This window comes from Lathamus discolor, chromosome 5 (assembly GCF_037157495.1).
Source record: "Lathamus discolor isolate bLatDis1 chromosome 5, bLatDis1.hap1, whole genome shotgun sequence".
NCBI classification, from domain to species: domain Eukaryota; kingdom Metazoa; phylum Chordata; class Aves; order Psittaciformes; family Psittacidae; genus Lathamus; species Lathamus discolor.
The window spans coordinates 75,080,801-75,097,494 of record NC_088888.1 but is presented as its reverse complement, the minus strand read 5'-3'; the positions used below and the strand labels follow the sequence as shown (position 1 = coordinate 75,097,494).

General features: G+C 39.6%; 2 protein-coding genes and 1 long non-coding RNA gene across 7 annotated transcripts in view; all 3 read right to left on the bottom strand.

Annotated features, from left to right (window-relative positions):
• Positions 1-738, bottom strand: part of SNX14 (sorting nexin 14) — a 56,252-nt gene extending 55,514 nt beyond the window's left edge. For both annotated transcript variants that reach the window (XM_065681303.1, XM_065681304.1), the window contains exons 1-2: positions 529-738; positions 318-438 (exon numbers count right to left, since the gene is read on the bottom strand). In XM_065681303.1, coding sequence (XP_065537375.1) covers positions 318-438; positions 529-725 — 318 coding nt within the window. In that variant the 5' untranslated portion in view covers positions 726-738. The remainder of the gene's footprint in view (positions 1-317; positions 439-528) is intronic.
• A 5,394-nt stretch (positions 739-6,132) lies between these two features.
• Positions 6,133-11,980, bottom strand: LOC136015404 (uncharacterized). The gene is made up of 2 exons (XR_010613189.1): positions 10,228-11,980; positions 6,133-10,050 (listed from the first exon to the last, which is right to left on the bottom strand). It is a non-coding gene; the product is annotated as an uncharacterized LOC136015404 (long non-coding RNA).
• Positions 11,981-15,683: 3,703 nt separating this feature from the next.
• The window catches only part of SYNCRIP (synaptotagmin binding cytoplasmic RNA interacting protein), a 26,592-nt gene continuing 25,581 nt past the window's right edge, over positions 15,684-16,694 (bottom strand). For all 4 annotated transcript variants that reach the window (XM_065681296.1, XM_065681298.1, XM_065681299.1 and 1 more), the window contains exon 12: positions 15,684-16,694. This exon is cut by the window's right edge. The gene's annotated coding sequence lies outside the window, so the exon portion shown is untranslated.

The following is a 16,694-nucleotide window of genomic DNA, read 5'->3' as shown; positions in this document are numbered from 1 at the left end:
TTATAAAAGAAAAAGCCTCAATAAAAAAGCATACAACTACATAATTTTTCAACTACTTAAATGCCAAAGCTTAAAAATGAGTGAAGCAGAAAACAACATCCATGAACACTCCCAACAGGCTTTACAGCCATACGTAGGTTTGATAGGGCTATGCAAAATGTATGAAGAATCCAAAGTCTTAGTCATTGTGTATTTGCTATGAAAACACCTCTCAGATGGTAGATACAAGCTGTGTTGATGTATAATATATCAGAAAGCTCCTGGAATTACACATTCTTTCTAAATATAAAGAAAGCACAGTGCTAACAGACATTTACCTTGGGCTTATATTTTATCGTAAACAGAATATTGGGCAGGAGGGAATCCGGTCCCAACGAGCAGTAGAAGGTAACGACGCCAGCCACGAACGACCAGAAGATCATTAAAACATGAAGATACCTCACAAACAAACAGGAAGGCAACATTACTGCATGACAGGGTACCGGCGCTCCCCTGGGCCCGGCTGCCCGCCCCGGCGCTCCCGGTTACCGGTTGAGGAGAAGGGTGGCGGCGCCCAGCCCCAGGAGGAGGCAGCAGAAGAGCGGGTACTGCCGGCAGGTCTCCCGCAGCACCTCGGCGCCCCGCGCCCGCTGCCGCAGCCGCTCGCCGGCCGCCCGCACCCAACGCATCGCAGCGGCTGCCCGGCGCGGCGCCGGATCGGCACCGGGGACGGGGGAAGGCCGCATCGCCACACTTCCGGTCCCGGCCGCACGTGACCGCTGGCACGTGACGCCGGCGAAAGGCGGGGCTGCCGCCGCCGTGCTGGCGGAGGGGGGGGTAGTCCGGCGCGGCGGTGAGTGAGGTGGGGCCTGGTGAGGGGACCCTGCCCCGCGGGCCGCAGTGCGCGCTTGCTTGTCCCTCTGCACGCCTCACAGCCCAGGTCGGCCGGGTCCGGACAGGGCGGCTCTGCCTCCCTAAAGCCGGAACGGTACAACGCCTGCGGCAGCCTCCGCCTGGGCACGGGCGGCGAAGAAGGGAGGAGAGACGGGGAGCGGAGGAGGACCGAACAGCCGGGTCCCGGAGAGAAGCTGCCAGCAGCCCTGAGTGACGCGCTCGGATGGCATTTAGAGCTCTGTGTAACATACTGTGCTAAGCTTGGAAATAGAAGATCTCTGATGACAGAAAGCTTACCTAGTTATAAATACTTAGGTTATGGACAACAGGGGCTCCCAGTGTTGGGCAGCCAGAAACTGCTTCATCTGATTAAATGCTCTATATTTAGATGATGACTAAGTAGTTTAGTGACTGGGACACTGAAACCATATAAACGTCTCTCAACACTTTGTAATTACTTGTAAAGAAAAAGAACAGGTTAGGAAACAGGACAGACCCCCTCCTTAACAACTATCCAAGGTTAAGACATTGAAAATAAACTAAACCTGGAATGTAGTTTATTGCTATCAAGAACAATTTAAAGCCAACTTCCCATGAATAACTGCCTTCAGATACAGAGCAAGTCACAAGCTTTCGAACTGAATGCATTCAGCAACTGTTACTCAGTCTTGGGAATCTCAAAGTTACGTAAATATGACATTACTTGCTAAGGGAAAATCAGTGCTCCAGAGGAGCATCTCTGGTTTTGAGCTCTTTTGAGAAGTTGCTGTTCCCTTACTCATTTGCACTAGCCCCACAGAGATATATCTTGGCAAAGGCTATGTGAGTGCATATGAAATACTTCTGTTCAGAAGAGTCATGTTTACAAGTCCCCAGCAAAACCCCTGCACAATAATGCTGTTAAGGAAAATTCAGTATTTGGAAGGTGAGTCAGGATCTAGAAATTGAAAGCTGAGAATAGCTTTAAGAATCTTTGCTCAGATGTTTTGTCAGTTTATGCAACACTTCCCTTGACCTCTCTAACAGGTGAAATGCTGCAGTTTGACTTCAGTATGTTGACCTTTTTTCAGAAAGCCTGGCAAAAGCCCAGGGTCAGCTTGAATTTCTTTAAGAGCATCTGCACAGTATTACTTCATGTCAGCCCATGTGTTTTCTGTTAGGAAATTAACCCAAACAAATAAGGTGCATACACACAGCAAATCTCCATACAGTGTAGCCAGAGGAAATTACTTTTCCTTAGCAGATGCATTTTTTTTTGCTACCTGCTTATTTTATCTTCAGCTTTACTGCTTGTGATTTTTAGTCATCTATTTTGCAGTGTTTCTAATAAGGAATAACTGAAAAATGTGTAATTCTTAAAATAATTCATAAAGACATCACATCATTATGTATCTGTAACATAGGAAGTGACTTGCACAGCAAACCGTCAAGAACAGAATTCAAACTTGTACTTCCATTTGCATTCATTACTCTGGGTAAAGTTTAATTTGCAGCTTCACTGTCAGGGTTATGTTTGTTTAAAGTAAAATTGCCACATTCACATTTGGCACAAATTGTACCTTGCCATCTGAGAAGCTGTGTGATTTCTTTAAATTCACAGACCACCTCTGCTGGGCAGACACTACAACAACCTGCTTTATCCCATCCTGCTCTGCTGGAGACAGCTGTGTTGGCATTGCCCATCCCCTTCTGACTACTCAGGTTGTTCTGCTACACTGAATGACATCTGAGGTTTGTTTTCTAACATAAGCAAGCATGGAAGAACAAAAGGGAGATACTGACAACAAGCAGCTTTTCAGAATTTTCTTGACTTTATGTGAGAAATACATTTGCCCATTCCCCAGTAACAGCCAGCCTTTTTCTCTTCACGCAAGTTCTTGCGAAGATTATCTAGTTAACTGGCAAACTGAAGGGGAAAATATGCATCTGGAGCTGAGCTCTGAAGCAGCATGGCCAGGACTGAGTTGTTCTGGAAAGCTAGCTAATATTTTCAATATTACAATATTAAAAATTCAAAAGGATCTTTCACTGGATCATGGAAGCAGTCTTGTGGATTATTTTTAATAGTAACAGAGGCTTGCATATTCTAGCATTCAGAAATACACTGGTGCAGATTTTCAACGTAAAATTAAATGCTACAGTCATTGGCTGAATAATACTAGTTATAAGACTAAGATTCTGTTTAGCAAAGTACTTGGGGGTTTTTTTTAGCTTATAAAGCCATGCTTGTTTCAGTAAACCAGGCAGTGAACTGGATTCTCAGCTGCAGAGTCAGGAAGTCGGCTTCTGCTCTTCTCAACGCATTAGATAGTTACTGTTTTCACAGATGCAGTTGTCCAGGTTAACTTACATAATGTAATCAGTCCTTCACATTTGCCCAACGAGGAATTAATTCTCCCATATAAATTATTCCCCATTTTTGTAGGCCCCCTCCAGAAGCTTAAATAGAAGGCTTCATATTAACCTTTAACTTCATCCACTTAGCAGAAAACTTTATGGAAAATTCATTTTAAGTATTTAGCAAATAGGTAAGCTTAAAAAAAAAAAAAAAGTGAAACTGAAATTGGTGACTCGGATCCCAAGAAAGTTCAGCATTAGTGGGCATTTTAGACTTGACAATTTTAAGTTCAAAACTACAGGGCATCCATCAACACTTACTGGTTTCAGTCTAATTCAGTTGTACACAAAAAACATAGGTGAAAATTGACATTTTGCAGTGCTTCTTGGCCTTTCTGTATTAAAGAAAAGTGAAAATTTGGGAGTAGGGGCTGACCATTTGATTAGCATTTCTGGTTTGCTTTGGGTTGGAGGATAATTATTTGTGTCAATGAGTTAATAAACTGCTAATCTGACAATTTAAGGCATTTGGGCATCAGCTCCCTATACCAGCTGCATAGACCTGTCCTCATGAGCATTATGGGAATGTGTGCTGCCAATGGGTGGTGCACATTCAATTTGCTTCCTGGACCACCACATTATGGACTATAAATTGACTCAGTACGACAAGATCAAAGCATAGACGAGGAAATGATAACCTGAGGAAAAGTACCTGCTGGGTACAGTGACAGGAACTTTGGCTTTCCAGATAAAATCCCCACACAAGTTGTCTCCTAGAAGAATCTAGGAGCTGCTCCAGAACACTAAGGAACAAAGTGGAAGGTGGAAGGGAGAAATTGTTTAAAAAACGATGGGTGACATACTTCTCTAATGATCACTGGTTTCCAGAACTGCAGGGGAAATGAACTGCCAACTGACATTACACCATTTAAGTTTTGTTGTTTGTTTAGCAACAGATTCAGCAGGCAGCTGAAGCTGAAGGGGGGGGGGCTAAGGGGTTTCACATATAACAGGCCACTCAAAATTCATCATTATTGTCCTCCCTAAGGTAAAATACAATTAAATTGGAAGACCTGAAAATACCTACCAGGTTGTATTTTAGGACTAAAGCCATGAAGTCACTGACTGGTGCCAGCCAACATAAAGACTAGGGTAAAAGGCAGGGAGACTGTTTTGGTGAAAGAACCCACTTTGAGTGCAACTCTTTCCAGAAGGACAGTTCAGTATACACAAAAGGAACCATGCTGGGCAAAAGAGTGATGTACTGAGGAGCACTGACTGTGTGAGAATTTCAGTGGGACAACCAAAACAGGTCCATTTGGGAAAATACCATTGGCATGAAGGGGAAACAAACTGCTTGAGGCAGTTTTGACTTGAGGAGCTGGTAACTCTCAAGGAGGAAGTCAAAAAGGCCAAAGCAACAGTAGTATATATACAGAGCTTTTCTTCAAGTTGTTTACATGAAAAGGATTTTTTTGTATACATTCCTTTACAGACTTGATACTGAAAGAATTTAGAGATGAAAATAATTTGTCCTGTCCAAACTACAGTTTAGGGGACATTAAAGAAGAAAGATAAAGAGCAGAAAGTTGCAAGGTGACTGTACAAGATTATTACTGACAGTAAGAAACAGAAGCTTGCAAAAGTGAACAGCAAAAAGCACAACTGAGGAATATGCATGAAGAGCCACAAGACCTGTATAGAAGACCCTGGAAAAATGCTTAAAGAAATTAATATTGGGTTCGTGGCAACATTTGACAAAGGTATAGTCTATGGAAATCTTATTTTAGTTCACCTAAGTGAAAAATAAGCTCTCTGGATATGCATCTTAATGGAGTATTGAAGTAGCTGATTTGGTCAGTATATGCAGGGAAAAGAGCTGGAAAACATACTTCCTTCCAAAAACCTAAGTTAATCTGGGGAAAAAAAAAAAAAAGAAATACGAAGAACCCCAAAATACATTAATTTGTAAGAAAAAGGAGCTGTACCAATGCAAATAGGTAAAACAATGCTATAGCCATACTTAAGAGCTAAGACTCAATGAAAATCAAGCCATTTACGTACTATGAGGGTAAAGAAAACACTGCCCTGAATACACACTTTGTGAAAACAGGTGTATCAGGTCCTGAGGGACATTTCTACTGACCAGCTCTGAGGTCAATGGGGGAAATTTTAGAGGAGGAACTTAAGCCTTGTTCCCTTGTTTCAGCTGAAACGAGGATTGTCAAGAAAATCCTTTCAACCTGTTTCTGTGAAATCACTGCAAAGCGTTGCAGAACCTATGCCTCGTAACTATGATGAGGCCTGGAGAACTTAAAGGTAGTATAAGTTTTTCATCATAGATACTTGGTGGATTTGTAGAAGAGCTGTATTGGTTCAGCAAGGGTTCAACTAGGTGAGCATTCTGTTTGTGACGATAGCCACCAGGGAACACAGGTAAAAGTTGTAAAGGCATAAGCAAGAATATACTACTGCTTTCCTGGAACATCCTTTGATTCACAATCTTGGGGTTATCCTAAAAAAGAAGTTTTTTTGCTAGGTTTCAAGCTGCTTTTTGAAGTCATGAAGTTTTAACACTCAAAAGCATTCAACAAGGAGTTCCACCACTTATTTACATTTGTGTGAGTGAAGATGCAGCTCTCCAAACATTCACATTTCATTTAGTATTTTATAAAGAGACGGTGAAAAATCATTCTCTACTCAATGCACTTGCTGCTTATCATTTTAGCAGAATACTTTGGCCACTTGAGCAAAGTCTTTTCCAAAATGAAGATTCCTACTCCAATGAATTATTTTTCACTTTTGTACCCTTTATCATCTTTGTTGTTCTCAATATCCTTTTCCAATTTTATTACATCCTCTGTTTTGTAGTGCTGGAGTGGGAAACAGCTGTAACTGGGGAAACAAAACTGTTCAACAAAATAGCATTCCAAATGACTTTTATTAGTAGAACTAGTGCCTTCATTAAACTGTTCCTTCACTACTTTTGCACCCCCTCAGTGTAATTTGACAATTTAGCCCAGAAAGATTTACGATCCTTTCAAACTCATTTAGACACAACTCTTGCAGTTTGGGGGATTCTTTTCCACCTTAATGAAAAAAAAAAAAGGCAAAAAACGAAACCAAACAAATCCCAACAGCCACAGTGGAAAAAAAAATCCCAACCTGAAGTCTTCACATACTGAGGAAACTCTAGTCAACACACAGAACTTGTCGAAAGTGGGGAAAACATTAATTATAACTAAAGGCTGGTGTTGTAAGCCAGCTCATATCAGAGAAAGCTTCCTTCCAATAAGAACATGTCCATTGTAGGTGCTGATAATGACCATGTAAACCCAAAGTGATGAGATCCATGGGGTGGGTTTTTTTAGTGACTGGCAAGCTGGTATCCTGACAGCCATTGCTTTAGCTTCTGTGGATACAGCAGTAAACGCCTTGAGTGCTTTTGTCAGGTCAGAATTCCATAGAGGTATTTTTAGTTCGAGCAACCAGTTTCTCTGACTACAAAGTATGTAAAAACAGTATAGGGTAAAAGTCAAGTAACGCTAATTATCACCCTCAAGACATTATTTGTGCTTTAGTTAAGTCTTCTGTCAAAGGCTTTACAGAAATTTTTATAGAACCAGTTGTATAACCAGGATATTGTTTTGTTTACCATTTGTTGGCTGAGGATGTATGGAATCAATATGACATTTTCCTCTAAGTGATGTACACCAAACCCAGGCATTTTCAGCATGATTAAAGAGAAAATAAAAAGCAAAAGGACATAAATATTTGTTACATTTCCCTCGCAAGAATATTGAATATGCAACAAAAAGATCAATTTATGTTGACGGGCAGAATGCATGTGACAATACTATGAGACAGCCTGAAGAGAGGGCTGTTTCTCCTCAGACGCAAGGATGAGTTCTGAGGCTTTCCGAAGCATGTAGACAGCTTGCCCATGTTGCTTATTTTGTGGTGAAGCTCCACTACAAGAGGAATAAGAATTTTAATGACAGAATTTAAGAGGGGCTCAGTACCGAGCTCTGCAAGGCCAGACTTACTTACAGCTCATAGCTTATCAGTGCCATCTTTATCAGACAGCTGCCTTCAAGTTTATGAAGGTTCTGCCAAACCCTTTTCCCTGCTCCCAGCATGCTGAACTATTTAAAAGAAAAATGATGTATTATTATATACTACTTCACCTCTAGCACTGGCATTAATGGTGCTTCTGTGGAAGTAAATGATTCTTCTTCCATAGGCCTATGAGCAGATGTACCTTGGCAGGACAGAAAGCCACAGTCTCTCTTCCAGAGTAGTGAAGAACTGTTACTTGGGATTCCTTCAGATGTTCTACAAATGCAGTTCCTGATAATATGCACACTTGCCACTTACACTTAATTTTCCCTAAAGTGTCCTTTGGGAAGGGGAGAGTGCATGCTTAGGCAGGTAAGAGGACTCTGAGCTGTCTGGAAAAGGCACAAACTGTGAAACTGAGAAACAAGGAATATTTGGCAGACTTAGGCAGTTTCTGCAAAACTCCATTAAAGTTTTGCTTTGCTTTTCATTTTCTGTCTTATTTAACTAGTATCCTGCCTAGGAAAGGCATTGGAACTAGTATAATATTAACACTATTATTCTAAAGCTTCCTAAATCAGTTTGATTTGACTGGATAACTTGCTACTACATAAGTTACTTGGCATATATGTTTTTCTACAGAAGTACAAAAAACTCCCACTTTTAAATGCTAGGCATTAAGATTTCCCTCTTTCACATAAAGAGACATAAAGTCTATATTAATAAAAAGGCATTTAAATATTAAAATCAGCTTACCATCTTTCAGATCAAACTGTAAGAAACAACATTTTCTTCCCCTTCAAAAATTTTGAGTCCTTCAGTCTAATCTTGAGTTTGGGGTATTTAGGTCCAGTTTGTAGTAATCTCTCTCCCCCTCCACCCCCAAAATTACAGGTGAAGATTATGGTCTTTGTGGTTTCAACAGATTCACGTAAGATAGCTTGTAACATGACACAGAACTAGGAGGTCTCAGATAAATTTCAACTTGGCATCAGTGCCATTCCGATACAAGATGGAAGATTATTTTTTTTTCCTCCTTGAGAAAGTAGATTTTGCTTCAGAACGTATCAAAATGGAAGAATAATTCTCTAGTATCATCCACATTCCAAGTGGCTTATGTACAAGTCTCATTACCATCATTTATCATCTCAAAAAGTAGGAAGTTCTGGTCACCATTCTGCTTGGACATACAAAAAACACGGATCAAGTACTATGACCTATCACCATACCATGGTGTGTTCTCTATGTCCAGTGTGTTTCTGGGATCTGTTCTGCTCAGGAAACTTGGAATACCAGTCAGACTCAATTCTGAAAAGCCCATGTATCTGGTGTTCTCCTGGACCACAATGGTGGGGGGCCATAGCCAAGCTCTTCATTTTCCCCTTTAGTTGTTTGTCAGGTCAGAAGGAAAAGTCAAGCTACCTACGCAGTGATGATTCACTCTTCTTCCCGGAAGCCGAAGAGCAATAGTTAAAAGCCAGAAGAAAGGAACAAAATTGAAAACACCAATTATCTGGAGGAATGGTTTCCGCAGTGAGGAGACACGGAGGTAGTGCCTTCAGTCCAAGATGTCTTAGTTCAAAGCTGCCCACCTGAGTTTCACCAAGAACTCTTCAGAGTTCTCTATCAGATGCTCACTTCACATTCTACTGTCAGGAATGTTCCCATCTCCCATTGAGTCTTCAGGGATATGGCTCACCATGCTCACCTGCAGAGAAAGTAACTTTTCCCCACTGAAAGCTGTCTATGAAAACAAATGCTTCTATATACATACTAGACTAAAATACAAAGCTGTACCTATGCCTGACCCTCTTAACTCTGTAAGAACATCTGACAAATTAGTATCCTGGCAAGTGTATTCTACCCTGCCACACTCCTTCAGCCTTTTTACCTTACGACCCGATACAGGCTTTTGCATCTGACAGCCTTAGAATAAAATTCCTTTTGTTCACAAAGGAAGCGTACTTTCTTGTATTAAGGCATGTAAGCTCTAGCCTAGACTTGAGGAAGTGTTGAACATCTTCAAGTTAGCAACCTTCGTACCAGCTCTCAACACTCTTATCCCTCAAGGTCCCAGCTGTCCATTTCCAAGCACATACTGTTCATTGCAAGTACATTCACTTCTGAGCACATGAAGACCACCTCCAGTGCAGAGCACGCCTATTTAGGCTACCTGAACCACCATCTCTTTAATGAAAAGTCCTAGCCTAATGCCAAGGAACAATCTGCCACTTCTCTCTCCCAGGATGTTGGGCATGTAGTGCATTCCTTTCCAGAAGAAAACCCCCACAACTGTATCCAAGAAGCTGGTGCACTTGGCAGCTATGTGGGCCCCATCCTGAATCTAAAATCTGCAATGGGGCTTCTGAGTTGGCACTGATTCACCCCAACTTTACAAATATAATACTTACTATCACTTTTTTCCCTGCATTAAGAAACATTCAAGACTTTACACGCAAGCTTTGCAATGAACACTGCATTCCCTTCAAGCATCAATTAGGAGACTCATTGTTAAAAGCAGTTTTTCTCAACTATCCTACTTCTGCACACCCTTTAAGGGACTATTAAGAGCAGTGAGTGGCAACATGTTATACCAGTAAAAAGAGATGAAAGAACTCCTCACCTGTACTGAAATAAAGGGTCCACCTTTGGGACACATGTGATCAGGTATTCCAAGACTGCCTCTTGCTTCCTTGGGGCTGAAATTATTTTAGTTCATCACTTCAAAACTGCGGGTTTACAAACAGCAGCTCTAGGATATCACCCCTCAGAACAGGACATCTGAAATAGCAGCATTAGGCATAGTAACAGGAGGTTTATTTCCTCCACCATTTTTTTATCTTGTGTGTTCAAAATCTCCTCCCTTTACAGGCACACTTTCAGACAACTTCCTTCTGAAATTTCTACCAAGATAAAGTGGCCCTAATGATTAAGACAGCCAGGACAAGATCTTCTTACCTTCTGAAATGTAATCCGAGGACCCTGTGTTTTCGACCTGATGTTTGTTGACTCTGGGCAAGATGCATCACCTGACATTCCCTTCACATCACTCTGTGGCTGCTAGATGGTGCCTGGCTTACAGTGTACCTACCTTTCGCAGGAAAAGGATAGACTGATTAGTAGCAGGAAAGATCCTACAAAGCTGTAACACAGCTAAATAAAGTTATCTATGTTCTGGTTTCCCAGGTTGCTTCCCTGGCTATTCTGCCCCTAGCCCTAAGGCTACAAGTTTGCAGGAATGTAGTTCAGGCATATTGAAGAGCCACCTTGTGCCTACAGGTAGATGATTTCTTTTCCCAACTGTTCCCTCACCTTACATTTTCTCAGGGAACAAACAAGAATATGCTTTCATAAAAGCCTTCCCAAGTGAGAAATGTTTGTGACTCCATCACTCCTAGGTCAAACTTTTTAAATAAAGGCAAACACTCCTTAGTACTTCTCTGAGGAGGAACTTCCCCGGCTGTCAACACCACTTTAAAAAAACAAAAGAAGACCCTGTAGGTTTTCCTTTTCACAGGGATACTTTTTGCCCTTCAAGATGTCCAAGTTAAGACATGTCTGTTCTTTTTTAAACTGAACTTTAAACACAGTTCATTTGTGAAACCTGAGATCTCTTTACATCATTTTTAACATTGAACTGTGAGACAGAAGTTCTGTGACTGTTGCCTTCACCTCACTTCCCCCATATCTAAGAATTCAACACCTATCACCTATTTAACCTACATGTCCTTAGTTGCATATTTAAATCCTCTCCTAAATACCTTTAGGAAACAGGGAAGAGAGAGTGCTGTGTGTTGCTGAGTTTTTTTCCCCAGTATATGCATTTTTACTAGATACAGGGATAGATTATCTCTTTAACAGTGGGGCTTCTTTTCAGAGTCAAGTATGCCCCTTTATCTTTAAACTGCATGCAGAATTTGAACCTTAGGTGTTTTCTCCTTCATGTATTAAAAGATAAAAAGGTTGCTTCTAAAGGACTTAGAAATTTGATAGATGCTTAAAACACACTATGCATGACTGTCTCTTGTTCTTCCAGAGACTACAAAAATCAGAGTGGATCATAATTACTTGCAGCTGTACTGGAGTTACTGTCCTTGTTGCTTTTTACTAACTCTACCATAAAACTACTGGAGCATTTTAGCATACTTCAGTACCAAATTATCTGCTTTAGCACAGGCCATCATTGAAGGTAGTTTGAGCTAACCTTGCCAAGATGTGACCACTACCTGATTTACCTCAATGTCATCTGTACCTGTGTAAGTGCACCTCAAAGCACATTACAAACTGTATCCCAAAGCTTAGATGTCAACACTTTTTCACCATTCATCTGTATATTCCTCCTGGTTCAGTACTCGATAAAAACAGTACTCCTTCTAAAGAATGTTACAATGAGGGCAATAAACTGTCATTAGAAAAAATAATGAAAAACATAATGAAACAAGGCAACAAAAGAGACATAATGAAACAAAGCAGCAAAGATCATTCAGCCACATGAGTCCAGCTTCCACTGTACTCACTGCTAAAGCTTAAAGCCAACTGAAGCTTGAGGTACCTTCAGGACTTCCTGTGACAGAATTTACAACATTCTCCCTGCCCTGCCCCACTTTATATTCAAGTCTATTCTTCCATTAGCATGAAACCTGTAGCAGTTTTCAGTTGCAAATTCTGACACATTTATCAACAGACATGCTCTACTTTTCTCCAAAGCATATCACTAATTCAAAAGCAAGTGTAAACTAACATACTTCTGTGAAAGTGTAGGTAACACGAATAAAGGACCGCTTTACTAGACTAGTTAATGTTATATACTGGTCACTTCTTGGTGAAAATACAACTCACATACACACCAGTGATTGCCACTGGAGGTTTGTCTTCTGCTAAATAAAAAAAATAAATAAATAATGAAGGTATTAATATAAGCACACATACAAAGCTCAAAAAAAAAAAAACTACAACAAAAGTGCAGAAAACTGTGGACTGGAAACAGGTTATCTTGTTAGAAGAACTATTTGTAGTGAAAGAAAAAAACTGCACTATCCAAAGGAAGTCTCTGACCACAGCCTGAAACAGGGAAACGGGAACAGTCCTTTAATAGCTACTTCAGCTTTTTCAGATGCAGGGACAAGGTATTTTTATCTGCCATCTCAAGTGCTGTAATATTAAAGATAAAATCATCTTTCAACTATATACATTATAATACAGCATTATGAAACAGATTATTATTTATTTTAGGCTAGCTCTCACCGGTGTTTTGTAATACAGGAGTTTCATTCTTAAGTATGCTGAATTGCAACTTAAGAAAACCCCTCATTTATTAAACAGGGCATTTATAAAATTGCCTGTGTTGAATTATCACAGAGGAAGCTTTTTAATCCCAAATTAGCTACATGTAATAATACAGTTCTTAAATAACCACTACTAGGAACAAAATGAGGTGCACTCTTCATCCTACTAGAGAGGAAAAAAAAGAAAAATTCCCAGCTGAAAATGTTGGATGGCAAAACAACACTGAAATGCTATACTTGGAACCAGGAACTCAGGACCTAATACATTTAGTTCCTGGCTTTCAGTGACTGACTGTGTAAATGGAAAATCCCTTAAGCTACTACGACTGCTAACTCACCAGTTTAAAAGTGCTTAAAAATTAATTATCTATGAAGCATTCTTGAGACTTTCAGATCTAATGTATTTAACAGTACTGGATTACACTGAACAGATTACACCCAACATTCACTTAGCACTGAAGTGGACACATTAAAACTGAAGAGTTACAACTCACAACCTCCCTAGTAACTGCAGATAAGGAATCAATTAAACAGTCTACAGTTGGGATTTTAGGTACTGAAAGTTATTCAAGTACTAAAATGTCTATTTTTACTTACCATTATCTTCTGTGCAGTCAAATGGCATAGGTTATTCTACTGGCTGTGTAGCAGAGCTAAGAATGCATTTCATAACTGCCTTAGTGCAAAGAAAATAAGCGTTAAGATTCAAATATCTTTTCTACATGCTAGTGACCAAAACAAGTAAAATGTGTCAAGCTAACTGTGCAAAGACCGTGAACTGTCCCCATTAATGGCCCAAACACATCCTTCTCGGACTAGAGGGAATCCAGATTTCTGACATTGCAAGTTTTACCTAAATGACTGTCAAAAACTAAGGTCTGACTTTGGAGCAGACACTAACATCCATGAACAAAACAACTCTGTGAACTAAAATCTATCTTTGATTTAAACTTTAAAAATTCAAGCCATTATTTATTGACTTACTACTTACATGCCATCATACCATGACTGCGTCTTCTAGACTGTACAGGTGCTTTTTCCTTCCACTTTTTATTGAAAAAAAAACCCAAAACAAAAACAAAGAAAACCAACACCAAACACACCACACCCGCCCCCCAAAACCAAAAGCTTTCACCAAGTACCTGGAAGTCCGACCATCTAACATAACTCTCATGAAGACAGCTTTAATGCTACCCAACATTTCCAGCTGAGCTCTGCTGTGCAACATCTACTCAAGAGCTGCCCATTTAGAAGTATGTCTCTTTGTAGAAAAAACCAGTAACCAGCTACATACTGGCAAGCAAAAGATGACAAAAGACAAGTGCCCCTCTTGTCCAAATTCCAAGTAAGCTAACAAGATGGGGGTGGGGGGGTTTTGTTTGGTGGTTTGTTTTTTTTTTTTTTCGAAAGTGCCACTAGGACTACCTATTGTAACAGTCAAAGCAAAGGAGCACCAAAGAAAAGTCACTCTTTTATCCTGTGGACTTCAGAACACAAGTAAATGTAATTAAACATTTGTAAAGCATTGACTAGGTGACAGTCACTATCAGTATCCCAGGAAAAGTTTAACATCAGAGCTTCCTTTTTGTCTGTTTGCACTAGATGCCTGTAAAGTAACACTGATTTATTCCTTCTCCCCCCACTATCCCTATTAAGGATCAAGGAATCTTCAGCTCGACTTCCTCTCCTGCTGCCACATACCATTTTTATCGACAGAGCAAATGACAAAGTACAATCTGCTGTCTCCTCTGCCCAACTAATGCAACTAGCTACCCCCAGCCAAGAGGTATCATGTGCTGGAGTTAATTCAGGAAGACATTCACCGAAGACAGACTTTCAAGTCCATCACAGACAGTCTTTAAATTGGGATTCATAAGCTTTAGCCTGTGAACACAAACTCAAGCTCCAACTCTACCAATTTCAATTCTCAGAACTCTACATTGAAAAGAGTTCTTGCCTCACTGCCTTCTTCAAAATATTGCTGTTCCATTTTAAACATTTAACATTTTCCACCAAGGTTTCACTAACAGAAGCGAGGGAATAACAGTCTTAGTTTTGTAGAATGTATCAATTTGAACACACTTTTCCTGGAAATGTTGTATGTGTTTATGTCTCTGTGCCATTCAGTTTTACTTCTTATAATAAAAAGTCTCCCCTCACTTGTGAACAGAAGCACTGAAGTAACTGTTAGGCTGAACAGAAAAGTTAAGCCTCTGAAGAATTATCAAGGGCACAAGAGACGAAATTGCAGCCATACATAACATTTCTATCATGAAATATTAGGTTGGAAATCCTACCTTCAGAAAAGGCTATGTCTATTTTACACTATGGCATACCCTTTACACCCAGGAAGGGAATTATTATTCCTTATTTTAGATGCAAGGCAGTATTTAGGTAAGGGTTTTACAACACAGAAAATCAGAAACTGGTGTTAGTATCTGTAATAACAGCCCTCCTCCAGAAGTAAAAACAAACTTGACTTCCAAGTTGTAACAAATGTCCTCTTTAAATTATAAAAAAAAAAATAATAAAAATTACAGTTGTATATCCTATAGGACACCCTTCAAGCAAAAATGAGTATTAAAACGAGCATTAATTTTAAAAGCTGTGTATTGGAGTGTTTATAAACCAGAAGTGTTAAGCAGCAGCAATTATTGATTTCTTATTAAATTCAACTAGACTTCAAATTTAGGAACAAATTACAAACCACTGTGGAACTATGCTAGCTTAAACTAAAACCTTTGCAGGTGTTTCAGTAAAGAAAGCCTCCTATGAGAATAAACAGAGGCAGCATAATACATTAAGACAACATTGCCTTCAACACGCCAAAAACAACTGTGTATTTGATGTCCATTTGTCACCAAAGCACCCCATAAGAGATGCATTATTGCTGTAGAACATTTCAAGTTTACCAACACCCAAGTGCAACCAAACTGACGTTCTATATATGCACTTGCCCATTCTCACTAGTATTTCCACTTAGTAATGAAAGCTTTCCTTTACACAACCAGATTTAAAGCTTTGAAAATAACATTTTCCTTTTTTTTTTGTTTTTAGGGTTTTTCCACACTAATAATCACCACATGCAATTTTGTTTTCTGATCATTTTGCTAAAAAACTGCACCAATATCAGAACAGTGCAAATCATATTTAATTTTAAAAGTTATAATGGCTTGAGTTCATACTTAGAGGGAACACTGTCAAGATCTTGATATTTTGCTCGCTCACCATTGCTTGCATTCCATAAAAATGCTTCCCTGTCAATTTTACCTTTTTCTTTTTTATCAAGCTTTTTAGAGTTGAAATTAAGGATGTGATCCACAATTTCAACACGTGTGGTGCCTTAACAGCAATGTTTTTATGCAATTCCATCAACTGTTATAGTTCCATAAATATATTATCCCCCTTCTCCCCACAACACATTTCCACACTAAGTCATTAGCACTTGTGATCCCACAAATATTTTAAGGTTTTCAGCAATGGAGAGATTTCAAGATTAGTAAATCTGAGGACTTCCCCTCTCCTACAACCCCCAATGCTTTCATTTTATAGCAAGTCCAAAATCAGTTTCCACATCTTGACAGTGTTCCTTATAAAACCATATGACAGTAAAAGTGCCAGTAGGCATGGCAACCTCTTTAAAGGGAGCATTTAAACTCCTTGGCACTGGGAATGCCAGCACCAAGGATTACATTGAAATTCAAAATTATACTTAAGGCTACAATTAGCAAACTCACTTCCGTAAGCCTAATGTTTTATCGCTAGATTTGAAAATTCAGAAGCTAATGCAACTGTGTATTTCAATGCTCAAAATTTGAGGAAAAAAGTTACTTCTCTTTAGCAAGGGCAGTATATCAAACGGTGGTAGCAAACGTCTCTTACGCATTGGCTACTCATTCCACCATCAGTTGCTTACTTTGTCTTAAAGTTCAAAACTGGCAAGGCACATTTACATATTCCAATGAATATTTGACAATTTTAGATTACACTTCATGTCCCAGCTATCCCAGTAATTGACATACAACATACTAAAATGGTTTATTAAGATAACAAAAAAAAAAAATTAATGTGAAACATACAGGCTATTGGCAACCACTATTCTAAAAATTATGTAAATACAAGTAAACATACTGAAATGTG